Source organism: Archocentrus centrarchus, chromosome 13, assembly GCF_007364275.1.
Source record: "Archocentrus centrarchus isolate MPI-CPG fArcCen1 chromosome 13, fArcCen1, whole genome shotgun sequence".
NCBI lineage: Eukaryota > Metazoa > Chordata > Actinopteri > Cichliformes > Cichlidae > Archocentrus > Archocentrus centrarchus.
In genome coordinates, this window is record NC_044358.1 from 13921237 (window position 1) to 13948669 (window position 27433).

General features: G+C 46.1%; 5 protein-coding genes and 2 non-coding genes across 8 annotated transcripts; 3 read left to right on the plus strand and 4 right to left on the minus strand.

The window, feature by feature from the left end:
- Positions 1–742: 742 nt before the first annotated feature.
- LOC115790329 (stress-associated endoplasmic reticulum protein 1-like) lies at positions 743–3088 on the minus strand. Its single transcript, XM_030744155.1, is given in 4 exon segments — positions 743–1270; positions 2159–2183; positions 2185–2232; positions 2852–3088. Coding segments are annotated over 4 exon segments (198 nt in total). The 5' UTR covers positions 2936–3088; the 3' UTR covers positions 743–1229.
- Positions 3089–4949: 1861 nt separating this feature from the next.
- On the plus strand, positions 4950–14028 carry eif2a (eukaryotic translation initiation factor 2A). The gene is given in 20 exon segments (XM_030743758.1): positions 4950–4977; positions 6931–6965; positions 6967–7001; positions 7097–7168; positions 7253–7371; positions 7902–8001; positions 8083–8165; positions 8323–8396; positions 8473–8617; positions 8703–8819; positions 9015–9101; positions 9104–9147; positions 9149–9171; positions 9917–10001; positions 10907–11128; positions 11130–11240; positions 11338–11451; positions 12442–12555; positions 12679–12744; positions 12982–14028. Coding segments are annotated over 20 exon segments (1740 nt in total). The 3' UTR covers positions 13048–14028.
- LOC115790089 (uncharacterized) lies at positions 13536–17268 on the minus strand. 2 transcript variants are annotated; one of them, XM_030743760.1, is made up of 5 exons: positions 16868–17268; positions 15542–16098; positions 15233–15309; positions 14527–14778; positions 13536–14446 (listed from the first exon to the last, which is right to left on the minus strand). In XM_030743760.1, exons 2-5 carry the CDS (start codon positions 16056–16058, stop codon positions 14189–14191), a joined length of 1104 nt encoding a protein of 367 aa, XP_030599620.1. In that variant the 5' UTR covers positions 16059–16098; positions 16868–17268; the 3' UTR covers positions 13536–14188. The 2 variants fall into 2 exon arrangements, with proteins under 2 accessions (XP_030599620.1, XP_030599619.1); XM_030743759.1 differs by having other exon boundaries at positions 16831–17268.
- On the plus strand, positions 16418–18872 carry LOC115790091 (dual specificity protein phosphatase 14). The gene is made up of 3 exons (XM_030743762.1): positions 16418–16837; positions 17745–18061; positions 18156–18872. The coding sequence occupies exons 2-3, from the start codon at positions 17751–17753 to the stop codon at positions 18367–18369; spliced, it is 525 nt and encodes a 174-aa protein (XP_030599622.1). The 5' UTR covers positions 16418–16837; positions 17745–17750; the 3' UTR covers positions 18370–18872.
- trnal-cag (transfer RNA leucine (anticodon CAG)) lies at positions 17267–17349 on the plus strand. Its single transcript has one exon. It is a non-coding gene; the product is annotated as a tRNA-Leu (tRNA).
- Positions 18873–21122: 2250 nt separating the features above from the next.
- On the minus strand, positions 21123–21194 carry trnag-ucc (transfer RNA glycine (anticodon UCC)). The gene has a single exon. It is a non-coding gene; the product is annotated as a tRNA-Gly (tRNA).
- Positions 21195–22385: 1191 nt separating this feature from the next.
- On the minus strand, positions 22386–26390 carry LOC115790090 (uncharacterized). Its single transcript, XM_030743761.1, has 6 exons — positions 26260–26390; positions 25986–26080; positions 24175–24433; positions 23948–23981; positions 23654–23840; positions 22386–23135 (listed from the first exon to the last, which is right to left on the minus strand). The coding sequence occupies exons 1-6, from the start codon at positions 26316–26318 to the stop codon at positions 22780–22782; spliced, it is 990 nt and encodes a 329-aa protein (XP_030599621.1). The 5' UTR covers positions 26319–26390; the 3' UTR covers positions 22386–22779.
- Between the last annotated feature and the right edge of the window lie 1043 nt (positions 26391–27433).

A 27433-nucleotide genomic window follows, 5' to 3' on the forward strand; every position in this document is an offset into this window, starting at 1 on the left:
AAACATGGTGTTCCTGCTCACACAGCACCACCTAGTGGACAAACAGAGACACTGCAGCAGCACGTGTCCTCTCTGCTCACAGTATCAATTAAATTAAATACGGTATTATAAATTCTTACTTTGCTGTGATGAAACTATTATTTAACTGCAAGGAAATCTGCAGCGCTGCCTAGTGGGCGCAGAGCCTGGGCCAAACTATTCAGACCCGATGGTTTGATGTCAAATCTGTCGTCGTCATTCTTGAGTTTGGTTAGAAGCTGAATCCTAATTTTAATTTTGAATCTAATGATTCAGCTGTGAGCCACTCGGGCCACTGATGACAGCTGACATCAGAGACAGCAGCAGCCTCAGTGGCTCCACCCGCAGCACGTTACACAAATCAGTGTGATGTAAACACACTAATGTAGAGTAAATGTAATCAGATTACAATCGGCTGCGTTACTGCCCACAGAGCTCTGACTCTGAGCTGATAACCAATCACTGCGCTGCATCCTTGCAGATCAATAACTGATCGTTATTAAAGCTGCTGTGTAACTAACGTCTCACTGGCATTTCAAGGTTTGTGGAAGTCGTGCGGAAGGATTTTCCTCTGACAGGAGGGTCACGCAGCTGGTTCAGGTGCAGCAGGAGGGGAGGAGTCAGAGCGAGCGCCTGAGCCTGTTACCACGGTAACTGAACGCTTCAGCTCAGCTGAACCTTCTTCCTGAACGGGGAAGCACTCACACATGACACACAGACGCAGTTCCATATTCAAAATTAACTTTATTGAGTGAACAGGAATGTTCAGGTGCAGCTGCACACGGTGCAGACTCACCTGGGAGCTCCTCACTACCTTCTGATTCAAAAGACCTTCATTTCCAGACACTGTCATCACTTTGGTCTGCAGCTGTGACCCCCCCACCCTGTTCCCACCAGACTGATAAGGTGTACTGAGAAGGGGGCGGGGCCAAAGCTCAGGTAAACAGAGAAAGGCACAGAGTGAAACAAACACGGTGAGAAGAACAGCGGGCAGCGGCAGGTTAAATCAATAGATAACAGGCTGGTTTCAGGGGGCGGGGTTTATTTGAAGGGGGCGGTGGCTGATGGTCTGGGGCGGGATCTGGTCCATTCAGGTGACCATGGTCAGAGTTCAGGAATGTTTTGGCCATTTTGGGGCGGTAACCCGGCACTCCGATGGTGTCGGTGCTCGGCGGTCCTCGGTGGCCCCGCCCCCTGCTGGTGACATCACTCTACATGCCCATCCTGATGCTCTGGATGATCTGGAAGATGGCTGCAGGCAGACACATCAGTCAGCAGCGTCATCGCCAACATGTTTATCAAATATTAATCTGTTTGAATAAATATGAAAATTTTTCCGTACTTGTGAATCCTGTTCCTTTGAAGAAGTTTAAAATATGTTTTAATGTTTAATCAGTTATTGTAAACCTTCTATTATTAATATAAATTACTGAAATCATCTTTTATATTTTACATTATTAATTCTTATTAATTCCTGGTTAATTCTTCTTATTAATTCAGACCACTCATATTTAATATTTGTAACAAATTTGACTTGGAATATTATTCCTTACATTTTTTTTTTAATTTTCCATTTTTGGCCACAGCGGCTTTTATCCAGTGGGAAGACGGGCTGGGACTTGAGCCTTTATAATTAATAATATTCCTATAGTATATTATATACTATACTATTAATATAAATTTTTAAAAATCATCTCATTTATATTTTACATTGCTACCTTGTTTAATAATGTTTTAATAATCTGTATAATTTTTGATATATTTAATCAGTTTCCTGTAAAATATTATTGTATAATTTATAATTATTTGATTTTAAATGTGCACCTTTTATATTGATTACAAACATTATTAACTTCTGTAGTTTGGGATTTATTGATTAAACAGTTTCCATTAAAATGAACTGTGACCTCTGATGAGCATGCTCAGATCACCATGGTTAGACATACTGGACACCACACCTGAAGCACCAGTTGCTCTTCCATCACAGGTCACAGCATGACATCACATGGGACAGGCCTGCCCACAAACTGGATGTCAGCCACTTTACTTATTTAGCTTTATTTGAAGCTTTTGTAAAATAATGATTTAAAAGCATCCAAGTTAAAAACAGCGATTCTCTGCTTTTAATAACGAGCCTCACCTGATCCACAGACCACGAAGATGAAGGAGGGCGAGCAGCCACGGCCCCACACCTTTGTCCTCAGTGAGGTTCCTCTGAAACACACACACACACACCCACACACACACAGTATTATTGATCAGCTGATCAGGCTGAAACAGTCTCACTGTAAACAAACTGCTGATTTCTCTGGTGCTCTGCAGGTTCCTGGTTTGAATCCAGCTGTGTGGCGTTCACAGTGTGTGTGTGCTGATCCTGCAGCAGAGTGGCGGCCCTGTCCAGGTGGACCCCATTACCCCCCCCACCCACCCCCCCCCCCTCCTCCGGTGATGCCTTTCACAGACAGCCAGATTTTCAGGAATTCTCAGGCTCCTGAATCAGATCGATACCTGCCGGCCAGTTCAGACTCGCCTTTAGAGACACTTCTAAAGCCCTGTTTGACCTTTAACCTTTTGTTTTCATTGTTTTTAAACCTATTTTTTTGACTTCATCAGGCTGGCTGTGAAGGACTAACAACGTTGGCCTGACTCCATCCACTGGCGGTTCCTTCACGTTATTGATCGATTCTGATCCGTTATTGATCCGATTCGGATGAGCGACATTGATCAGGCTCTGATCCGTTACCGATCGGACTCGTGATTGCATCGGGCTCGGATCGCGGTCCTCGCCCCAGGCCCCTGCTGATGACGGCGGCAGTTTTATCGAAGGACTCACCGTCGTCTTGGCCACGTTCCTCGCTGCGTTGATGTTCTTGCTGTGCTTCTCGTTCGCCATGCGGATCCTCTGTTTGGCCACCATATTGTCGTCGTCGTCGTTGTTTGTTTGTTTTTGTTCGTTCGTTCGTTCAGTTGTTTGTTTGTTTGTTTGTCTTCTATCCGCGCTGGTAGTTCCGCCGCCTCGCGCACTGGGACCGACCGTCGTTTGTCTACGTACTCAAAAACCCAACGCCCCGCCCCCTGACTCTGGCCCCGCTCCCGGTCCCCGCGGACTCCGCGCAAAGTTACTTCCTGCGCAGCATGACTTCCTGCAAAACCTTTTCAAAATTCAATCCACCAATTAGCATGGTGTTCATGTTTAATAACTGCTGATTTCTAAAGTAAATAACACTTTAATATGTTTTTTATTACGTTTAACCAGCGGAGGAGCTTTTTAAATGTTTTTAATTTGCAGCAGCACACCTGGACAGGTGGAAACAAGCATGCCCTGTTTTATTAGCCTGTTATATTTATTTATTTTTCAAAGCATTTGTTTGTGTGTTTATCAGGATTTCTAACCAATCAGAATGGAGCAGGCCAATCAAACTCCACTAGGAACAAGGCTGTTCGTTCTCTTTAAGTTGCACTTTTATTTTTATTTTCAGCAGTTTGTTAGTTGTGATAATTATATAAAATTGTTTCAGTTTTAGTGAAAATGATTTTTCTCTCTTTTTAATTTGCGAGCTGGTATCTCAGCAAACTGTAAGTTTTATAAACTAAAAACATGTGAGCCACGCTGGTTTATCTCTGAGAACTTTTTTTTTTATAATTATACTTTTTATTAGTTTTCTGGAAAAAGGTTTTTACAGACATATATTCACAGTGTCAAGTGTCAAGTTCAATACTTAAAAAGGTAACATAGAAATTTCTGTGCAACATATTAACATAGAACTGTTATAACTCTATTTCCCAGGGAAGAAGCCCAATGTTACTGAATGAGGAAAGAAAGAAAAATAATTCATGAAAGAAAGAAAAATAAATAAATAAATAAATAAAATAATAAAAATAAAAATAATAAATAAAATTTAAAAAGTATGTAAATAAGTGAATACACAAATTAATAAGCAAACTTATTTAATACTGTTTGAGTTTATTTATTGTTGGAGAGTAGGTTGTCAGGAGGCTATGTCAAGCTTGATTTCTAAAAATGAAATCGGGTCTTCTAGATTTTACGTAGTCTATCCAGCTTTGCCAACTGAAATTGAATTGCTCGGTCTTATGGTTGAGAGAAGCTGTTATTTTTTCCATTTATACATGTTAAATGTTATATCCATCAGTCATCTAGCGTTGGCTTTTCCTGTGATAACCACTTTCTTGTGATGCTCTTTTTACTTAATAAGATGGTCATTAGATATTTTTCCCTTTTTGAGACTTCTTGAGGTATGTTGCAAAATACATGAGCTTGCTCTCTAAAGGAATGTGCCGTCTGAATATATCCTGTAGGGCATTGTTTATTTCTTTCCAGTAGTCTTAATAATTGGACAATTCCAAAAAATATGATAGTGATTAGCGTTTCGGTTTCCACATTTCCTCCAACACGTTGGAGGATTTCTATCATAATGGCATTTCTGTGCGGGTGTGTAATAAAGAATCTTATGAGGTTTTTCCATCCAAATTCTTGCCATTGTAGTGATTTATTCTATGTCCACTGATATTTCCATATTGTTGTCCATTCTTCCTCAGTTATTGTTAAGTTTCTGAGAACTTTTTTATAAAGTGTATAAATAAAACCAGCTAACTGAAAGGGAAGCCGAGCCCCTTATTTTGAAAACGGAAGTGGGATCCCTGTCAGTCACTGTCTGACGCAGCTTTGACCTCAAATTTGTAATTTATTAAAAAAAAGTTATTTCCTGTTTACTGTTGAAATGATCCAATCATATATGTTCGCGTTTATCAGAGATTCATTAAATAAATTTAATTAATGAAAAATTAAGCGTCTCCTTTCAGGTTCGAACGACGTGTCACTGACTGTGTGCTGACGTGGCGCTGAAAGACCCGCCTCTCAGTGTTTCGACGCATTTCCGGGGAGCTACTTTCTTCTTCCGGCACATGTGAATATGGCGCCCCCCGTCACACTGCTGGCAGGTTGCGTGAAAGCGTAATTTTTCGGGTTATTTTGTTCTTTCTCTCTGTTCTTTAAATGTGAGCAACAACACGAATCACAGAGTAGCCGCGACCGGTATCCCTCCGCGTTGTCAGGGAGCGCGAACAGCCCGTCAAACCGCGCGAAAAACCACAGGTTCGTTCAGGTGTTTACGTCAGTGTGTTTGCAAGCTGATTCTGATTGGAGTTGATGCACACCGCGTGTTTCCGTTAATGAACTGAAGACACCGTTTTTGTCTCAGTCAGAGAGCTTTAAACCAGCGGCGGTACTGGCGGAAAGAGCCGGTGGTAAGGCTGAGGCGGCACCGTGAGCTTCTAGCTGCAAGCTCGTGTGCCCCTGTTTGGCTGAAGTCGCGATTACTTTAAATTAAAGGGTTTTTTAAAAATGGTGCTCTTTCTGATACAGTCTGACACCTGAAAACGAAGCTGAAGTTGGTTTCCGATTGCAGCTTCCGATTCGGGAAATGGCTAAAGGGCCATTCCACTTAATTTTTCGCTACCTTCAGCATCTTTAATCTGCTCTAGTTAAAAATCTACAACACCTACACACTTCAAACCTGGATTAGATTATTCTGCACTAATAGCAGAGTATTTAAAACCAAGTGTGTGATTTGTGAAACCTTTATCTGATTTGTGAAACTTCAACAAAAGGCGATTTCAGCAACTTTTTGGCATCTGGATAACGTAGAACGGCGCCAGATCAAAAGACAAACAGACCACAACCCCCAACTACACACACACCCCCCCCCCCCCCCCCCCCCCCCCCCCCCCCCCCCCCCCCCCCCCCCCCCCCCCCATGCACACAGTCACCCTACAATAATACAGAGAGAACCCAATAATCAAAACGACCCCCTATGAGCAGCACTTGGCGACAGTGGGAAGGAAAAACTCCCTTTAACAGGAAGAAACCTCCATCAGAACCAGGCTCAGGGAGGGGGGGGTCATCTGCTGAGGGGGGAGAGACAGAGATTAATAATAACTAATGATTAAATGTAGAGTGAGGAATAAACAAAGTGATGGTGAATGGAAAAGAAAACACTCAGTGCATCATGGGACCCCCCAGCAGCCTAGACTATTGCAGCATAGCTAAGGGAGGGTTCAGGGTCACCTGATCCAGCCCTAACTATAAGCTTGATCATAAAGGAAAGTTTTAAGCCTAATCTTAAAATAGAGAGGGTGTCTGTCTCCCGAATCCAAGCTGGGAGCTGGTTCCACAGAAGAGGGGCCTGAAAGCTGAAGGCTCTGCCTCCCATTCTACTCTTAAGTATCCGATGAAGAGAAGCCAATATGGGAGAAATCTGCTCTCTCTTTCTAGTCCCTGTCGGTACTCTAGCTGCAGCATTTTGGATCAGCTGAAGGCTTTCAGGGAGCTTTTAGGATGGATGTATTGTTTTTTAATTTATCCTTTATTTATACAGGTAATCCCATTGAGACTCAGTGTCTCATTGGCAAGAGAGACCTGTAAATGTTGATGTTTGTATTGTATTGATGCGTGTCACAAGTATAGAGCAACAAGCATCGTTCATAATGTGCGGCACAATACACCACACTTTTAAGACTCAATTTATTCATTTTTTGGACTTTCTCATATTCAGTGATGCGCGAACATCATTTGCAGTAACATGTTTTCATATTAACATAAATTGATTAAAATTTTCATTTCTTTGTTGTTTGGAGTGTAACGTGCAGTGTTCATAATGCACGGTGCTGCACAGTTCAGCAGCATTTAAAGTGCGATTCATTATTGAAGAACACGATTAATGGTTTCAGATGACATTGTCCATTAAACAGTCATAAAGATTAATTTGATAATAGACTAGTCGGTTAGTCGACTAATAAATTAGTTGGCAGGAACGTCCCTACTAGGCAGAAATATTTGCAATTATACATAAATGAAATACTAAAAATGAGTTTTATGTTGTGTTTGTGTTTCAGTGCGAGGATCAGATGGCACGGCTCTGCTCCGTGGCCCCCCCCCACTGTGAGGAGCATGCAGCCTTTCAGAGGTACCCCCCCCCCAATGCACACAGTCACCAACACACACACTCTCTAAGCAAACAACTAAACTGTGTGTGTGTGTGTGTGTGTGTGTGTGTGGCAGGGACCGCCGGCTCAGCAGGTGTGTGACCTTCAGCAGAGACGGGTCGCTCTTTGGTTGGTGTAATGGACAAAGGTGGGACCGCCTCTCTGTCACTGCGAGTAACAGACCTCCAGAACCCTGTTTGACCCTCTGACCCTTTGTCTGTCTGTACATCAGTGTTTCCGTAGTGAAACCATCAGACGGTGCCATGGTGTCGACCTTTGACCTCCCGAAGACGGCCCTGCTGGAGTTTTCCCCGCTCAACAACATCCTGGTTACCTGGCAACCGTACAGCAGTAAGAGACGAGGAGTTTGTTTTATTTTTGAGGTTCCAGATTAGAGTGCCGATGAAATTAGATCACAGGGCAGCACTGCTGTAGGGCAGGTATGTTTTTATAACCGCACAGGTAGCATTCCCTTCTCACGGGCACAGTTTGATGACATGTGACATGAACGTCTCTCAGGTGAGGCTGTGTTTGCAGCTCTCACTGACCTGCAGAGACACCGGTTCGACTGCATAAATATCCTTTAGTTTGCTGAACTCGGTCCTGCTGTAGCTCTTTGGAGGGTGGCGGTTTGTAATGTCATGTCGGCAGGTGTGCAGGCAGGTGTGCAGCCTTCTGCTTGGAGCCTCTCAGACTCCACTTCATGTTCTCCTGCAGGATGAAGGTGAACGTTTAAATTTCACCCAAACAAAGAAAATGAGTTTTGTAGAATAGGTGACGGCCGTCTGAGTAAATGTGGTGTTTGTACCTTTTTTGGTACACCTGGTGTCTCAGGTATGTTGTGAACTGTTTAAATGAAGTTGACTCTGTGCCGGCTGCAGAGACTCAGGACAGTCCTCAGGGGGAAGCCAACCTCCAGCTGTGGGAGCTGCAGAGCGGCCGACTCATCAAAGCTCTGTATCAGAAGAAGGTCGACTTATGGTCAGTCCCGATGCACCTCCCACTGGTCCGTCGATCGATCGATTATTGATTGTCAGTGTTAATATCTCTGATTGTGTGCAGGTGTCCCAGCTGGTCTGAAGACGAGAAGATCTGTGTGAGGAGCGTCAACAACGAGCTGCAGTTCTACGAGAACAACGACTTCAGTAAGGAAGCAGGTTTAAGTGTGCAGGTGTAAAACAGTGACGTGCTTTTTCCCGTTTTTCTGATGATGAATGTTGGAGGAGCTTCCCGACTCGTGCGGGGTTCTCTCTGTTGCTGTGAAACCAGCAGCTGATGTCTGCAGCATGTCTTTCTCTCCAGACTCCATCGCCAACAAGCTCCACATGCAGAAAGTGTCAGACTTTGCGTTGTCGCCTGGAGGTCAGCCCAGCAAGGTGAGCAGACCCTCCAGCAGCACAGCACTGGTAGTCTACCTGAACCCGGTCCCACCCACCTGGTCTGTCCCATTAGGTCTCCGTCTACGTCCCGGGCAGCAAAGGAGCTCCGTCATTCGTCCGCCTGTATCAGTACCCGGTGCTGGGAGGGCCGACTGCTGCGCTCGCCAACAAGAGCTTCTTCAAGGCCGACAAAGTGACCATGCAGTGGAACAAGAAAGGTAGGAGGTGGGAGGAGGAGGAGTCCAGAAGCCTTATAAACAATGCAGAGCCACGGCTGACTGTAACCCGTCTCTGTCCTGCAGCCCTCAGCGGTGCTGGTGACAGCGAGTACTGAAGTGGATAAACCGGAGCGTTCATATTACGGAGAGCAGACGCTGCATTACCTCGCCGTTAACGGAGAGACGGCTGTGGTTCAGCTCCGTAATACTCCTTTTATTTCCCAGTTTACCTTGAGTTTGATCCACTAACGAGTTAGGAACGATAATTCTTATTGCAGGTGTCAGCAGCTCAGGAATCATTTAGTACTTGAGGAATAAATTATGGGTGTAGCAGCAGAAAACAGAGCCTGATGTTTCTGTAACACCTCACAGCTTTTCTTTATTCGTTTTGAAACAGCGAAGAACGGTCCGATCTACGACGTGGCGTGGAGTCCAAACTCCACGGAGTTCTGCGTGGTGTACGGCTTCATGCCGGCCAAAGCCACATCTTCAACCTCAAATGTGATCCTGTGTTCGACTTTGGGACTGGACCCCCGAAATGCTGCCTACTACAGGTGAGAATGCTTGATGGCGTGTTACTGCCGGAGATCTGTTAATGATGCAAGTACACAGGCAGGAAATGGGTCTCACTGAAAGCTCCTGAGCCGGGATCATTGATAGGATTGGATGTTACGTTTCTTGTGAGAGGGTGCATCTGCACCTGGTCAGACAAAGTGTTAAGGTCCTTCAGCCTGGACGTGATGGGAGCGAGGAAGACCCCATCCTTACCCAAGCCGACATAGTAACAGGCAGTTACGGTCAGTTCTGGTCGTATTGAGTAGGAATCGTCCAGTTATCAGCCAGCCTGGGAGTTTTTTTTTTTTGTTTACCAGCTGACTTGAAAATAAGCTGATTTGGTCCTGATGTTGTCACTGTAGCTCTCTGCTGAAGGAACTTGGTAAACTGTAAAGTTACTGTACAGAAGCCTCAGCTGGCTGCACTGACCGAGTCTTTGCTTCCAGTAACTGACCTCTGCTGCTCGCCACAATTTCCTGTCAGATTTGTTGTTGCTGTTTTTACGAAGCAGATTTGTGTTTAGTTTGTACTTGAATAAAAACTTGAAAGTGTTTTTTCCTCTTCTGGTAAATAAAATGAGATTTTCCTCTTCAGCTTAATGAGGTTTCAGTCCAATAAAAGAAAAAATTCTGAACATCTGGAGGTTCCTCAGTTAGAGGACCTGAGAAGAAATCAGGCTGAGAGTGTTGTTCTTACCTCAGAACCTTAAACTGCTGGATGATGGTCTGCCTCTCTGTCTGTCAGCCCTCAGGGCCACATCCTGGTCCTGGCTGGCTTCGGGAACCTGCGAGGTCAGATGGAGGTCTGGGACGTGAAGAAGTACAAACAGGTAGGATGTAGTTAAAACGCAGCAGATAAGTCGGCCTTTAGGAATCAGCACGGTGTCATCTGCAAACATCACAGAGTACTGAATGTCCTCAGTTTAACACTCAGTAACTTCCTGTGAGCATCACAGCACCGTGTGTTGATGACATTTATTTCTTTATCTGCTGAAAATCCTCAGTACTCAGAGTCTCAGCATAAAAACTTATCTGAAATGTTTCCGTCAGCTTTATTACAAAGAGAAGATAATGTTTACATATAAGAAATGATCGAGGTCCTGTAATGGAGCGCTGGGGAACGCCAAACTGTAAGTTTGCTTTCTTCTTAACAGATTTTCCTGGAAATAGTTCCAGAAATATCATGATTACAAATGACAAAAACCTTTTTTTAGGTGATAGATTTTTAAAGTAAATGGGAAAATGGATGGATGGAGCCAGGGGGAATAAAAATGAAAGGAAATATCCAGTTGAAGGCCCATCCAGCCATCGAAACAGCCAACAGGCTTCAGGTGGTTGACTGGTGTGACGAGCAGCCTGGTCCTTCAGGAGGACGTACAGCCCACCTCCCACGGAGAAGCTGTCGAGCGTGAGGAGAAACTAAAGTTGGACTCGCCGCGAGCAGCCAGCTGACAGGGACCTTCACCAAGCCTGGTGAAAAAAGCCTAACGCAGACTCCTGCTGAACTACTGCAGGACCTCCACCGACCTCTGTTTATTATTGTTGTTGTCTGTTTATTGTTATGTTGTTCTGATGGGCACAAAGAGACTCCAGTCTAAATTTGGTGGTATAACAACACTTAAAAACTCTTCTGTTCTGATAGTTGTCGATAAACGTTGCAGATATACATGTGTGTAATGATTGTGTTGTCTGTATATCTGTGATCCTGTTGTTTGGCTCACCTGTCTTGTCTCAGGTGTCCAAACCTCAGGCTCCAGACGCCACTCATTTCTCCTGGTGTCCTGATGGCGAGCACATCGCCACGGCGACCTGCTCTCCTCGGCTGCGGGTCAGCAACGGTTTTAAGATCTGGCACTACACCGGCTCCGTGTTGCATAAATGGGACGTGGCGGCCCGCTCGGAGCTGTGGGAGGTGCTCTGGCAGTCGTTCCCTGATGGCAGCTTCCCAGAACGGGCCGGTCAAGTTCCAGGCGGCGCCCAGCCAGCTGGGGTCCACCCAGGCCCCGCCCACGCAGGCGTACCGGCCGCCTGCCCTGAGACATCTGCCGGCCGTGCCCAGCTCCAAACTGGTGAGATGATAACCAACCGGTTTGCGTTGATTTGATCCTGTTGCGTTCCTGATGAACGAAACTGAACTCCTTCCCTGTCTTCTGCCTTCCCCGTCAGCACGAGGACGAGCCTCCTCAGGACCTTCGACCCGGAGCTTCGGGAGAGAGAAGTCTCTCTAAAGCTGCTCTGAAGAATCAGAGGAAACGAGAAGCAAAGAAAGCAGCGAAACAGGTGAGGACCCCAGTAACTCGATTCTCCAGAATAAAACACTTTTAGGCGGGACCACAGGTGTGGCGCCGGCAGAGGACACGCCTCCTCTGCAGCCTGGACTGACATCATCACTGAGAGACAATAAAGTCGACCTGAAAGGTTTGAGCTTTTTTTTTAAAGTGCTCATTGGTTCGCGGCGTCGATGATGCATCAAATAATTAGCATCCCACGTAAAAGCTGCTGTTTTACACGCTAACGAGGAAAACTCCTCCTATTTTACGCCATCACTCACACGATGGCTCAGAGCGAACAAACTTTATTGATCTCAGCTGCTGAACAGAACGAGCTGCTCTGTTACACTTACTGCATCACGCTGGCTATAAAAACACTTCTAATTAAAATCACTCTGTTAGGCTTTCGTTGTGAAACATTTGTTTACATCCAGCAGTTCATGAGAATATCCGATATTCACCCTCTGATGACACGTTATTAAATTTATGTGTTGTTACTGGAGTGAGAACCGTCCCAGTAAGGAGAAACATCTGGAGAACTGCCGGCTGTGAGGAGGATGAAGATGGACGGGCAGGCGGAGGTGATGAAGAAGCTGAGAGGCTCAGTCTAACATTTGATCATGTGGTCTGCTGCTGCTGATGGCTGTGGGGCTCATGGAGGATTTTAATGTTATTGTCATGGAGCCATGAGTCGGTCATCGGATTAGCTGCTCGTCTGCCCTCATCTGTCTCCGGCGCTCCCGTTTTTCCGGCTTTCTGCCGTGTTTTTAGGCGGGTGAGCTCCGTGATCTCGGTCTTAGCTGCTGTTGGTGTTTCACCTATTCGCCTCTTTTTAGCTTCATTCCAAACGTACCAAAATAAATACTCGAGCGACTCCTCGTGAGGTGATGAGAGAGATTAGATGCTCTGCGTGATCATAAATATTTATAATGGTGATGTAGAGAGGAACTCTGAGTCTTGTGTATTAATGTGGGGAGCACTGATCTGATTATTTCTGCAGGAGGCGAAACCAGAACCTGAACCTCCCTCTGACCCTGCCCCTGTCAGCAACAGCCAATCAGAGGCGAGCAGCGGCGACCCGGAGACGGACAAGAAGATAAAGAACTTAAAGAAGGTAAAGAGCTGGGCGAGATCCTGGATGATTTCTGCAAACATCAGTCAGGTCCACCATCTCCCCAGGTGGACCACGGTCTGAGTGCTCTGATTGGTCAGACTCTGTGATGTTTGTGTGTTTCAGAAACTGAAGGCCATCGAGGAGCTGAAGGAGCAACAGACGCTGGGAAAAGTGCTCCAGAAGAACCAGGTGAAATTCTTTTTTGTTTACGGTTCCACAGTGACGTGTCGAGCTCATCTAAAATCTATTTGTCAGATACATTCATTAATTAGAGAACAGCACCGAGAAGCGGTGGCGCCCCCTGGTGCTGCTCGCTCAGACGTGATGAAGCTACTTGCTGTGTAGTGACAGCTGGCAGATGTGTTGATGCTGGGGGCAGGACAGAGGCGTTGACTCAAAGTTGAACCTGAGGTCTTTTCTCTGCAGCTGGAGAAGATCCAGAAGGAGCAGCAGCTGCTGAAGGAGCTGCAGGAGCTGCAGATTGGACAGTAGGGAGTGTGGTAGGAGCTACGGGCCACGCCTCCAGTCCCGCAATACGTCATTCACACACACAAACACACAGGGATGGGTGGCGTGTGTGTTCAAACTGCACATTGCTAGTGAGGGGTGGGACTTATGACATGCCTCCAGAGGGATGAAGTGATTGGTTGGTTGTTCCCTATTTTCATGCTGCGGCCGTGAGCCGCTGGAGGTTGTCCAGAGGCATTCTGGGAAGTGCAGGAAGCAGCTGAGGTGACCTGAACTGAAGCCGAGACCGTCTGTTAAAGGGACAGTCCAGTGTGTGTGTGTGTGTGTGTGTGTGTGTGTGTGTGTCTCCACTGAAGCCTTCTGCTATGCAGCATCTGTACAGTGCTCCTTTCAGAATAAAAGCCTGCTTGTCACGTTGAAACTGAGTCCAGATGCCAATAAAGTTTGTAACAGATCAGAAGATCCTGACGACGTGTTATTGGACTTTAGTCAGAATAAAAGGGAAACCTTTGTATTTTTGTGCATGTTTAATATTTTAAAATGACCTGCACAGGTTTGTAGCTGATGTTCATGGAGCATGGAGGTTCACAGATTTGAGCGGGACCTGCACACAGTGATCATTTTGAGATGTTTGCAAGCGAGAACAAACAGAAATCATGTTTATTGGGCCCAGAAATGTGCATAATGGGATGTTTGTTGGTTTTGCATCAGGTTGCGTCACTGACAATGAGAGTTACACTGTCCTGCTGTTTTATTCTTTAATAAATACAAACTGCAGGAGACTCAGAGCCTGGTCAGCGATGTCTTCACGTTGATCCTTTTTAAACATGTTTCCTCTAACAAAGGTTTCAGTGCGGCTCACACATGGACAGATGTTTCTGATGTCTCAGTTCAATTCATTTTTTTATACAGCACCAAATCACATCAACAGTCTCCTCAGGAACTTGATACAGTAGTGTGTGGCTTCATTTTGAGCATAATAAAATAAAACAAATTTTCATCAGAGCATCGAGTTCTGCTGCATGTCAGCGTGCACACACTTTACCCTAACCCTAAATGCGGAGCAAAGCTCTTCCCACCAGAACTTCCAGGAAGTTTCCCACATCTGGCCCTTTGTTTAGAGCCGGTTCCTTCAGGACAGACTTTAGGAGGTTTGCGTTCATCTCTACAGCTCAGGCGTCCCAGCTGCTGCTGCATGCTGCTGCACCTTCTGCCTGACGTGAGGCAGGACAGCATCCCTGTAAAACACCTCCAATTTGGACACCGTCTGCTCCCACAGCTCGGGGTCAAAGGTCACTCGGACCACGGCCGTCTCCTTCAGGGTAAAGACGACGAGGTCGGCCTGCTGCAGGCCTGTCACTGCCAGCTGACACTGGATCTGTGTGTAGTAACTGTGAGACGTCTTCAGACGGTAGACCGGAGCCTAGAACAGGAGGATAAGGAGGGGCCGTCAGACAGCTCGGTCTAGTCTGTAAGGAGGAAACTCAAATATATATTTCTTACCCCACCAGGCTCCTGTCCATCCTCCTCATGTATTTGCAGACAGAAGGCGGGGTCTTCCCTACAGGCGTCCTCCACCAGTCTGTGTCTGTGCTTGTAGGGACACTTCACCTCCAGGCAGAGCAGCCAGCGGCCGGTCCGTCTGTCCGTCACGATGCCATCGGGACTGGCAGCCAACCAGGGCCGCTGGGGGTCGATGAACAGGCCGCAGTCCTGAACGGACACCTGCCGGCCCAACGCCAAGGTCTTCAGCTTCTGGAGGGTGACATCATCATGAGCTCAGTAAAGGTTTTAAAAAAGCAAAAACAAAAAAACCCAAAAAACTTCTGATCAAATTGTGAGTTTTTCTGCAGCATACGATGATGAAGGACCGCCTCCTCCTCCTCTGATGCTGGGAGGATGTCAGCAGGGAACAAATTAATTATCTAAAATCTCAGATTTTTGCCTCCAGTTTGACTTTGCCCTCAAAATTCAGATTTCTAAATATATTTATCATTTTCTCAGTTCACCACTGACATCATCATAATCTCAGAAATCAGACTTTGTTTTTATTCTTTGGTTTGAGCCTTTTTTTGACTTGTTAAATTTAACTTCAGCACCATTTTCCCATAATTCTGACTCTTACATCCTAACCCTGTTTGTCCTGCACAGACCGACTTTAAAAGTCTTCAGGTCATCAGTTTTAGTTTGAGGAGATGCTGAAACACACCTGGTACCTGCGGACCACCTCGGCCTCCTTGTGGACCCCCCAGCTCATGGCTCTGGTCTGAACTCTGGGCCCCTCACCTGTTGAGAGGAGTTGATTCATTTATTAGACTCCCTGTTCCCGCAGCTGATCAGTCATCTCATCATTCAGCTGAGCAGTTTATAAAATATGTGAGAAAAATAGATTTAATCAGGAGCGCTCTGGATCCTGCATGATTAAATAAAAGCTATTACACCCCAAATCTGCAGAGGTAATCCTGATGAAGCTTCTTAAAAATACATGAGGAGCCAGGTGGAAGAGGGCGTGACTTACCTGTGACAGCAGCCAGGTAGGAGGAGGGTGGGGTTTTGCTCTTGCCGTTAACGAAGCGGGAGTGAGCAATGCTGTGTGCTACAGAGGCCGTGATCCGGTTCTTTCGCCAGGCAAACCAGTCCGGGTTGTTTCTCTGTCCACGGGTCAGGACCTCTACCTCTTCCACCACACACCGGTCCAGGCAGACGCCGACATCTAGGGGCACCTGCTCCAGTGTGGGAGGCTTTGGGGCGGGACCTGCATCAGTAGCTGCTGTTTCCTTTACAGGTTTCCGTCCCTGTTTGTGTCCACCTCCAGGAGGAGCTTTCACAGCTGCAGCACTTTGGTTGTTCTCTGCCTGGGAGTCAGTCCCAGGATGAGGGATGTTTGCACCACCAGCTCTGTTTTTTTTGGTGGTTTTGGGTCCAGGGCTGCCTACTGGAGTCTGGATGGAGGGATGGTATCTGACCTGGGGAAGAACCAGTTTCTGGGCCCTGGTGGTCTCTGTGGAGGTCTGCTCAGTGTTGTGGTTCTGCATTATAACTGGATCTTCATCCAAAAGGGGACCAGAAGAGAAACTGTTGAAAAGGAATAAAAATCCAAAGATTCTGAATCCAGGAAGCAAAAATAATTTCAATAAACATCACCAGACATTATAAAATCAGGAGCAAATTATTTAAAGTGATTCTAAATCAAATGAAATGGGACTATAATAGAGTAAATACAGAATGACAATATCCAACGCGTCACTTCAGATCTTTGGATCCATGTTTTAATGGTATGGCATTAGCGAGGCTTTTATTTTGAAGTGTCGGCCGGTTGTTTTGAAGTTGATGTCCTGCTTTTTAAATCCGGGTCCAACAGGCGAAACCCTAACCACGTGATCACACACACACACACACACACACACACACACACACTCCTGCCACCAGACTCAATTCAGATTTTATTGCAAACACGCGCTTCATGTTCGTGGAGCAGCGGAGCAGCTGCGTGCAGACCGGAACCTGTCGGTCAGGTGCTGCTCTTGTTTCCGGCATTAATCTCACGAACCCAGAGCCGGCGGCCAAATCTGCTGAAACTACTTATAATCGATGCGAGGGCCGAGCTCTCAGCAACGGCCTCCTGTCAGCGGAAATAAGGCTGAGGCAGAGGCGCGCTAAAGTGGAAGCATTTTGAACGGAGTCTGGTCTAACCCGTTCGGGCGTGTCCGGGCAGCTGCGAGTTCAGCCCGGGTTTCAGTTTCCAGACCTCGGCCTGTCTGCTCTACACCGATTAGCCACAAAGGCGAGGACCGGCTCCTTACCTACCTGCCAGGTGAGTGTGGGGTGTCGGAGCGGCTCTTACCTGCCTCTGCAGTCAGGCTGTCTGAGAGCAGAAGCGAAACCGAGTCTATTTAGAGCGAGGCTGACTCATGATCCCATGATACACACAGTTTCCCCACGCCTGCCCCGAACATGTCCCGGCATGCTCCAGCTCAGCCGGCTCCCAGTTGTTCCGATCGATTATTGATCTTATCGATGACCCAGGCTCAGGGGGGAGAGCGGAGTGAATAAATCTGCTGTAATGCGGGAAATACCGGCGTGTCGTCACCTTCTTAAAATAACGGTCATTTTTAACGAAAGTTTTATTTTTGCCTAAATCATCGTTTTCAATCTTTTTGTCCTGTCAGAAAAATCAAAAACTCCGGTCAGTGTTTTGGGAGCGTGACGATATGACGGAGGAAGCCGGGTTACTCCACACCCTGTCAGGATGGCCGAGCGGTCTAAGGCGCTGCGTTCAGGTCGCAGTCTCCCCTGGAGGCGTGGGTTCGAATCCCACTTCTGACAGTAATGTTTTTTTCACAGTTCCTGCCACGTTGTGATCGAACCGTGTCTCACTCTCTCGAACTCTAAACCCAAACTGCATCACAGCGCTGTGGTGATACACACAGACACAATCACTGCCCTACACAAAGTGTTGAGTGCGCACACACACTGAAACACAATGAGCAAAGTTTTTCCAGCTACATGTGGCTGTTAAAAATTTAAAAATATGAAGTAAAGCCACTGATTCTCTCACCTGTATGGCTCACCTGTATGGCTCGCCGGTTGAGCTGAACAGCCTGATAGGAACTGAAGGAGGATAACAAACGGGTTCTTTGTTTCTCATTGTTTCTGTTTATTCGTACCTGTTAAATCTCTGAGCCGTGTTGGACCGCTGTCATTAACCTGTCCTCCTGCAGCTGGTCATGCGGGTCTCTCAGGTCTCTGCCGGGCTCTTCCTCACTGATCTGGACTCGGCTCTGAACGTCAGTGTGTTGACCAGCAGAAATGTCACTCTCATCGTTAACGCCAGCGGACTCGAGCATGTTTCCTACCCACAGCTGGACCGCCTGCAGGTCTTCCACGTCCCCATCCAGGACCAACCTCATGCCCCCCTGAGAGAGTACTTTGACCCTGTGGCTGAACGGATAAACCAGAACCAAACAGGGGCAACTCTGGTCCACTGCACTGCCGGTAGAAGCCGGTCGCCCGCATTGATCATGGCCTACCTCATGAGGTTACCACACCTGCCTTGCACGCACCACCTCCCTTAGTCTCAGTTTGACAGTAAGGTTCTGGTCTCTGATGTAGTTCTGGTCTCTGTGCTGCAGGTCTGAGGGTCTCAGCCTCCGTCGGGCTCATGAACTTGTTCTGGACCGTCGACCGTTCATTCGACCCAACGCTGGTTTCTGGAGGCAGCTGATGGACTATGAGAGGAGCCTGTTCAGCACGACCACAGTGAGGATGGCGAGGACGTCGGGCGGCGTCCTGCCTGAAGCTCTGCAGGACTCAGATGCTGCAGCGGCGTACTGCCTGAACGTCTGACTCTAACTGAGGAGCCAGAGTGACAGCCTGCTTTCCAGGAAGTGCATGAACTTTAGAATTCCTACAACAGTTTGTACGACTCCCAAGCTGAGTTTGTCAGCGTCTCTGGAAAAGCTGGTAGCTGTTAGCAGCTAACAACCTGCAGACCAGCAGCTCATGCTTGCTGTCGATGTCCTTGTGAACGGCGCCATGTGCCAGCAGCCGGGTCGAGTGTGCGAGCAGGTCGGTCTCAGAGAGAGAAACAGCGACAGTCATAGAGGCGGAGACTCCGTAGAAACCTGGATAAACCTCCTCCATCACTTTGTTTTCTGTGTCCGTGTCTTCTCTGCCAGCACTGATGTTGTGACAGTCACAGCATCAGTGCTGGCAGATACAGATGGAATTATAAAGTAGCATAAACTCATGTTGTTTTTGTCTTGGGTTATTTCTAATACTCTTGTGTACCTTTATGGTAGAACTGCACTGAATGAGCAGCGTAATAACAGATAAAGCTGAGACCTTTAGTTTCATGTGTTTTCTTCCTCTTGCGGCCCCTGAAGCTGCTGTGACAGGTCACTGTGCCGTGGGCTGAGCCTGGGCTGTGTGTCTGTGTTTCCAGCAGAGACTCAGCAGCAGGTTAGAATCAAGCAGAACTACATTTACACATTTCCTGCATCACACATTCATTCTGAACTTCAGATTCATTCAATTCAATTTAATTTATTTATATAGCGCCAAATCACAACAAACAGTTGCCTCAAGGCGCTTTGTATTGTGGGTAAAGACCCTACAATAATACAGAGAAAAGCCAACAGTCCAAACGACCCCCTATGAGCAGCACTTGGTGACAGTGGGAAGGAAAAACTCCCTTTAACAGGAAGAAACCTCCAGCAGAACCAGGCTCAGGGAGGGGGGGTCATCTGCTGTGGGGGGGGGGGGGGGGGCAGAGATTAATAATAACTAATGATTAAATACAGAGTGGAGTATAAACAAAGTAAATAAGGTGAATGAGAAGAAACAGTGCATCATGGGAACCCCCCAGCAGCCTAGACCTATAGCAGCATAACTAAGGGAGGGTTCAGGGTCACCTGATCCAGCCCTAACTATAAGCTTTATCATAAAGGAAAGTTTTAAGCCTAATCTTAAAAATAGAGAGGGTGTCTGTCTCCTGAATCCAAGCTGGAAGCTGGTTCCACAGAAGAGGGGCCTGAAAGCTGAAGGCTCTGCCTCCCATTCTACTCTTAAGTATCCTAGGAACCACAAGTAAGCCAGCAGTCTGAGAGAGAAGTGCTCTGTTGGGGTGATATGGTACTATGAGGTCTTTGAGATAAGATGGTGCCTGATTATTCAAGACCTTGTAGGTGAGGAGAAGGATTTTAAATTCTATTCTAGATTTAACAGGGAGCCAATGAAGAGAAGCCAATATGGGAGAAATCTGCTCTCTCTTTCTAGTCCCTGTCAGTACTCTAGATTCATACAGTTTCAGGAATGAACACCCCCCCACCCCCGTGTTCCAGCAGCATGTGGACCTCCGGCGGAGGACGCAGCAGGAGCCGCCCGGTGAGCAACCATGTGTGTGATGGACGAATGATTCTGACCTCTGAGATAAGATAAAACTTTAATGATCCCACAACGGGGAAATTTGCACATTACAGCAGCTCAGTACAGAGAAAAATGAAAAGGATGAGTAAAAACTGCTCAACGTCAGCAAAACAAAGGAACTGATCGTGGACCTCAGCAGGAAGCAGCAGAGGGACTACCATCCACTTGTCATCAGTGGTGCTGAGGTGGAAAGAGTGGACACCTTCAAATACCTGGGAGTGACCATCTCACAGGACCTGTCCTGGACTCATCACATAACATCACTGTGAAGAAGGCCAGACAGCGTCTCTACCTCCTCAGGCGGCTGAGAGACTTCAAGCTCCCACTCAAGGTGCTCAGGAACTTTTACACCTGCACCATCGAGAGCATCATGCGTGGGAGCATCACCACCTGGATGGGAAACTGCACCAAGCAGGACTTCATGGCCCTAAAAAGGGTGGTTCGTTCAGCTGAACGGACCATCAGAACCACCCTCCCCAACCTGCAGGACATTTACACCAAGCAGTGCAGGCTGAGGGCCATGAAGATCCTAAAACAGCCCAGCCACCCCGGACACTCTCTCTTCTCCCTGCTCCCATCAGGCCGGCGTTACCGCTGCCTGAGGACTAAGACTGAAAGGTTGAAGAAGAGTTTTTACCCACAAGCCATCCGTCTGCTCAACTCTGAGCCCTAACTGGACCATTATTGCACAATGTAAATAATATAATATTCTATAGTTCCGTGTAAAAGTGTGTATAGTGTATAGTATATAGTGTGAATTACTTATTTTTATTTTTATTCTTCTTATTTATATGTGTGTATATATGGTTGCAGGTACAAAATACATTTCACTGTGCATTGTACTGTGTATAACTGCACATGTGACAAATAAACACTATCTTATTTTATCTTATAAAAACAAATGAACTAAAATAGAACAGACTAGAAAACAACTATACACATATACATAAGCACTGTATACATAAAATATATCAATGTCAATACACACATCAGAACACTATATACAGATATCAAAACAGCTGAAACAAACCAAAACTTTATTAATGAAAAGGAAGGAGAACAAACCTGCAGCTCAGGTGAGTCTGCTCCTCCCTCCTCACAGCTTGCAGCTGACGGACGCGGCTTCATGCGGGAACCGACCAATCGCCGCGCCAGAACTCTAAAATCACAGCTGCGTTGGCCGGGAATCGAACCCGGGTCAACTGCTTGGAAGGCAGCTATGCTAACCACTATACCACCAACGCCTCGTGAACAACCAAAACCAAATGATTCTAAAAATCATCTTGTTTGATAATCAGCTGAGTACACGGAATTTTCCGGAATGGGAGCAAACTCAGTGAAACAGCTGCACACATCTGGCTGCAGCGCCGCCCTCACCGCGGGTTCAGGCTCCGCTATAATAACAGTGTTCTTTCACGCGGTCCTGCAGGAATTTTGTAACAGACAAAATAAAATTAGTCCGATAAAATGTAAAAGTGCAGTTACACAACTGTAAAACAAGCGGGGCTACACTTTAACTGTACACAACACGTCATCCAGGAAGAGATCAGAACAAAAGTCTGTTAGGACCAACTCCTAAACACTGTGTGTGCCATAAAGTGACCCGATGTTTCTGTGTGCTTTTATGTGTGATGTCTTTGCTTATATTGGTAAACAGAGTGCAGTCAGCATGCTTTATGAAGGGCTTAAAATGAAGAAATTACCTGTTTTCAACACTCTATAGGAGTCTGTGTTATTGTATCTCCATTATAATCAATCCAGTGATTTTTGGCCACTTCAGATATCTTTATAGATTTGTGATGTTATATTTGTTGTGATTTCTGCAGCCTTCTGAGCCACATTTCTGTTTTTCCCCTGATAAAAAACGAATATATAAAAGTGACTTTGCAAAAAAAACTGATTGCAGCTTCCACCTGATAGAAATGCTGTTTCTCAAAATGGCCTGATATCACTTTTTGGCACAACACCCGGCCGCTGTGGAATGTAACTATTAAAGTAACTTGTAATCTAACTTAGTTACTTCTAAGCTTAAATAATCAGTAAAGTAACGAAGTTATCAGTAATCAGATTACTTTTTCAAGGTAACTATGCCATCACTGAATAGAACACAGAAAAGAGATCATGTGTTTAAACTCCATCATTTTCTTCTGCTGATCCTTTTCAGGGTCGTGGGGAAAAGTGATACTCATGACAAAAGAAATAATGAGAAGATAACAGATTATTATTTAACTGTAGGAATCTACTTGATTCACACACATGCAGATATTCAGCTCATGAACTATAAACACAAAAGATTATTCTGTAGATAAGCCCTGCAGACATTCGGGTCATGCATAAATCTGCTTTAACATCTCTCCAAACGTTGGCCTATTTCTGCACAGCTGCTCTGTGCCAGCCAACAAACAGCAGTTTGAGCCAGACAGAAAGATGCACAGTCATGTTGACAGCAGGATTTATTCAGTGTTCACCTTTATGTAAGGTTACACTGTAAAAGAGTCACTTCCAAAAACACAGGGCACAACACACTGGAGAAAACATTCAGTGAGCTCACCTTTGCTTCAGCCACAGGCAGCTCTAAATCTGAGACCAACATGTTCTTCTAAAGTCTGCGTGACTGCACTCAAACTGCCGACCCAGTTAACCTCAAGCCACGGTGGCACGGATGCAACACGGACAGTATTCAGAGGAGTCGGGATCACGAATGATTAACCTGAGGAGCATTGGCATAAAGCCAGGAAGCACACCTTTATTAACTGCTAAATGAGTCCTATGACAGTACCAGTACAGGGAGTTTGAAAGGTCTCTCAGTCTCTCTGTTTCTAGTCACAACTAAAAAGCAAATCCTCCACAGTCGAACGCATCAAAGTCGGAGTCTCCTTCAAAGTCGAAGCTGTTAAAGTGGGGGGAGTCGACGTCCTGGCTGCAGGCGTGGAAGGAGCCACCCGCAGAAAGCTCGGAGAAGCCCCCGGAGCCGTGGGCAATTTCTGGGGCTCTTGTGGCTAGAGGAGAGGAGGGGGAGCAGGAGTTGAGGTAGCCCAAAGCGGACGAGGCTGCCGCCCCCCCCATCAGCAAGCAGACCGCCCTCACTGCCCGGGCATCACTGCTGTTGCCATGGCGAAGACAGTCAGACACACGATGAGGGGGTGCCACAGAAACACTTCGCAGAGGCCGCCGTGCTACATTAGCTGTAAAGATACACAATAATAACGACATCAAACTGATATCACGGAACTAACTCGTGATTATTGTCCACATTCACTGAGCCAGGGTCAAGGTCTCACAGTTTATGTGTAGTTTCACTATAATATTACTATAGCACTGCTGCTGATAGTGTGTGTGTGTGTCTGTGTTGGACTGATTATCCACAAACTATTCAAATAAAGTGGGCCACAGTATAAACACTATTAAGCTGTATTTATTATTATTATAGGATTATATGGAGCCTGCTGGCTCTGTGTGCTCAGGTAAGAACACCTGCGCACTAAATTATTACAAACAAAAATAAAAGTCATGAATTTCCATGAGGAAATGAAAAGCTGCATAAATGAATCAGAGCTGTAGAAGAAAGTGTAATAATGCAACACAACAGTGTTAATGTGTAGTTAAATAAATGCTCATTCATACACATTCATTAGTTATTGCATTCATTAAGCATATGAGGGGTTTTTGTGTGTCTGTGTTGTGTGAAGTGGGTGACATGAACCTTGGTTTTGCCCTCTCTCTCTGAAGGAGCCCCCCCGCTCAGTGACCCGAGACAGAGGGGGGGTGCCCTCGCCAACCATGGGTGACCCCGGCTCTTTATCACTGCCAGAGTCGGGGAGGGGATCTCTGTCTGTGATGCAGGGGGTGAGGCTGCGCTGTCTCTGCAGGGTCAGGGGTGACATGACACCCTACAAATTGGAAGAAGTTAAAAATCATTATATGACGGGATAAACTGTTGCTGAGCAACACAGAAACCTGAGATATTAGCAGTGAAAAACAAAGAGGACTGACTCACCTCTCTCACTTTCCTGATCATCTTCAGCCAAAGACTGGGAGACAAAATGACATAATATTAGAAACAGTTTGATGGTTTTAAGAGCACAGGTGAAGGTGTGCTGTCCCAGTCTAATAACCACATGCAGTGAAACTGTAATGATACCAGAGGAGACCAACCTTCCAGCATTTATGGCACTGATGTATATGTCACCATGAATGAGTAAAGGACATCTGAGGGAGACCTACCTGCAGTCCTCTGGGTTGTCTGAGAGCAGCAGCAGGAACTTGCTCTGTGGCAGGATGAGGGCAAAGCAGCAGTCCCTTCTTCCGCCTGGAGGCAACTTGGGCAGGTCAATGATCTCTCGTCCCTCTGCGATGGACTCACAGCCGCTGTGCAGGGGTACCACCTGGTCCGGAGGGGACTCTGCATCCCGGCACACCAGCAGGTTTCCCTCTGCGGTCAGCACGAGGTACTTCTCCTTCCACTGCTTAAACATGAAGCCACCTGCAGAAAACAGCAGCACCGGCAGGCATGTCAGTTCTATTTAACTCTATTCATTCTATTCTAGTCAGGAAGCACTTTATCTGAGTGACTAAAGATTTTCAGTATCTCGCCTGATCAACCCTGAGCTGTTAGACATGTTTGAACTGTTAGGGATTATTTTTTACTCAGTGAATAAAGGACAAATGTTTAAAGGTAAACTCCAGTAAATTAATTAATAAACAGTGGATCAACCAAATAATAAACAATGAAATAATACATCAGAAAGATAGCAACTGATCAGAAAGTACTAGACTAACTTCTCTGTTTCAGTGCATCTTATCTTGAGGACCGGCCACAAGGACGTATAATTAAAGCATCAGGAGAGAAGACGTACAGGAATCTGAGTCATGAAAACCAGCTTGAACAAGACTGAGTGACGAAGGTCAACTCGTAGTGCCCAGAGATGTGTGTGTGTGTGTGTGTGTGTGTGTGTGTGTGTGTGTGTGTGTGTGTGTGTGTGTGTGTGTGTGTGTGTGTGTGTGTCTGTGTGTGTGTGTGTGTGTGTGTGTGTGTGTGTGTGTGTGTGTGACATCACTGGATGCTTATTGTAGTGATATGAACACAAATCTAAGAACCTGCAGCAGAAGGATGTTTTATTATAAAGAGCACAAACACTGAGAGCTCAACAGAAACTCTCCACAACACCTGATTTAAAGAAGGTTCAGAGGTCATCTTCACTGATGCTGATGCTCCTGAGAAGGAGCCTCAGGTATAACTTATGAAGCCATTTCTGTATTTAACACAACTGCAAAGTTACAGCTTGCTTTAATCATTCAGGTGCTAAAAGGAGCAAATGGAAGAATAATAATAATAATCTGTCCTTGAAATAAGGCAAATCCATAATAATCAATAACTAATAGAGTCTTTTTCAGCAGAAACAAATATGCTGGTGTTTGCTGGAACAGTGAGTTTTCAGTCCTCAGCACACACAGGACTGCAGACTGTAGAAGGTGAGCACATGTTGATGGACAGTTGAGACTGAAATTATCTACCATATGTAACTCATATGATAACAACCTCCTTCACTGGATTTTAGCCTGTAGATAACCTGTCAGTGATCTCACTCTGCATGAGTCAGGACAGAGAAATATCTCTGAAGTGCAGTTATGAATTGTGACGCCCTCTGAATGACATTAAGGGCAATAAAGAACAGCTGTGAGAGCAAAGAGATGCTGACTGAGATCTGAGTCATCACTTTAAATTTTAGCATCTCGCTGTGAAACCGTCTGCCCGCCGCTCAGACTGATGAAGCTTGTGGAAGATTTGGACTGCTGTTCTGAGACACTGTTGATCTCCAGTCAGCAACTAAATAATCTCCATTAGTTTGGGCGAAAATAAGCAAGAGCCTGCCAGTGAATCTGCCTTTGAGACACAGTTGTGTCGTATTTGACAGCAAAGGGACTTCAAGAAGCCTGAATAATAACTTTGGTCTGATATGCAGCACAAAGATAAAGCCAATTCAAACACCAGCCTGAAGGTGCTGACGGCAGAGAAAACATGGAAGCAGGCCTACCGTATTTTCTGAGGAAGCCTCGGTGCACTCCTGCTGCGCTCATGCCTGGCGTCCACACAGCAACAGGAACTGAAATGAAAGGCGGCGCGCTGATGCTGAAAAATAGGGTAAGAGAGGGAGAGAGGGAGAGGGAATAATCCTCACTATTTAGGCCTCCCTCTTTAAAGCCACGCTGCTGTTAGTGGAACTGGAGCCATGCCTGTTTATGAACATCATAAGAGGGCCAAATAATCAGGATCTGGGATAAAGCTATGATTTATGCTGCAGACGTTACCAGATGTCGTGTTGGACTCCTCCTCTGGAGTGCCACACAGAGGTGCACCACCAAACCATCAAAGCTGTCGAACCTGGGTCTGAGTGTACGCCTGTGGCCTCGTACAGCTTCTGAACGAGGGCCCGGATCACCGCCTGCTCCGGCAGATTAAAACAGAGGGATTATTATTCTTGCACAGCTGGAAGCCTGTTGTTGCACCACTGTCGATAGCCCCCACCGAGATTTTAATCTGTCCAAACCTGGGACATGTGCCCCCATCCAAGTAACCACCTCTAAGATATTAAATGTTTTTCATGGTCATATATCCAAGTGGGATTAAATGCTATTCAGTGCAGCAGTCTGGCTTTGCTAATCACTGTTAGAAGGACATTATGTAACCAAAGGGATCTTAGAGGGACGCTCTCATGCTTCAGTGAAGCAGGTCTCAGAGAAACGGGTTGGCAGGCGGTCACAGTCTGCAAGATGTGCAGGAAGCAGATTTCAGCAAGAAATTCAAAAATTCTAAACAGAAGAAAAAGACCAAAAAAGATCCACACACCTCGAGTGTGATACACCAGCTGAGTGTGTGTACTGCAGCTGGAACACCTTCAGTACTGAGTCTGCAATCATGAGGCTCTAAGCTGTGACCTGCCTTCAATCCTCCACTTGGCTGCAGTCACATGGCACAGCATTTGTTTGTGTGGCCTTTGATGAGGGATTCTGTCTGTGTTTAAAGACAAATCTCAAACAGAGCTATTAAGGACTTATTGAAAGCCAGGCGATGATTTAATGCCAGAGGATCCCACTGAGATGTGATTTTCTCATCAGTTCTCCTGAACTCTGCGTGACAGGAAGCAGCATCTTCAGCACATCGACGATCTCACTGAGGAGAACTGAGGCGAGATCGCCTCAAGACGATCTCACCTTCAGGCGACTATTTGTTGTGATTTGGCGCTATATAAATAAAACTGAATTGAATTGAATTGATCAATATCGATGTAAATGTGTGGGAGACTTTGATTGTTTGGGGTTTAAAGCATTGACAAAACCATCAGTGTGTAAAATCTTTGCCTCTCACTGACTGTCATCAGTCTGCAGGACTGCAGCTCAGTTTGATTTCAATCAGGGGACTGACCCCCACCATGTGAGGACATCACCTGTCCCCCATTAACTGCTGTTTGAGGCCCATGTCGGG

Excerpts from the sequence above, each read along its gene's own strand:
- LOC115790090 (XM_030743761.1), bottom strand. The coding sequence starts at position 26,318 with ATGGTTTGGTGGTGCACCTCTGTGTGGCACTCCAGAGGAGGAGTCCAA. Across the intron at positions 26,081-26,259 it reads GGAGTCCAACACGACATCTG|CATCAGCGCGCCGCCTTTCA; the intron begins GTAACGTCTGCA and ends CCTATTTTTCAG. Across the intron at positions 23,136-23,653 it reads AGAGAGAGGGCAAAACCAAG|CTAATGTAGCACGGCGGCCT; the intron begins GTTCATGTCACC and ends GTATCTTTACAG.
- LOC115790091 (XM_030743762.1), top strand. The coding sequence starts at position 17,751 with ATGCGGGTCTCTCAGGTCTCTGCCGGGCTCTTCCTCACTGATCTGGAC. Across the intron at positions 18,062-18,155 it reads ATCATGGCCTACCTCATGAG|GTCTGAGGGTCTCAGCCTCC; the intron begins GTTACCACACCT and ends TCTGTGCTGCAG.
- LOC115790089 (XM_030743760.1), bottom strand. The coding sequence starts at position 16,058 with ATGCAGAACCACAACACTGAGCAGACCTCCACAGAGACCACCAGGGCC. Across the intron at positions 15,310-15,541 it reads CTACCTGGCTGCTGTCACAG|GTGAGGGGCCCAGAGTTCAG; the intron begins GTAAGTCACGCC and ends TCCTCTCAACAG. Across the intron at positions 14,779-15,232 it reads AGGTGGTCCGCAGGTACCAG|AAGCTGAAGACCTTGGCGTT; the intron begins GTGTGTTTCAGC and ends GTCACCCTCCAG.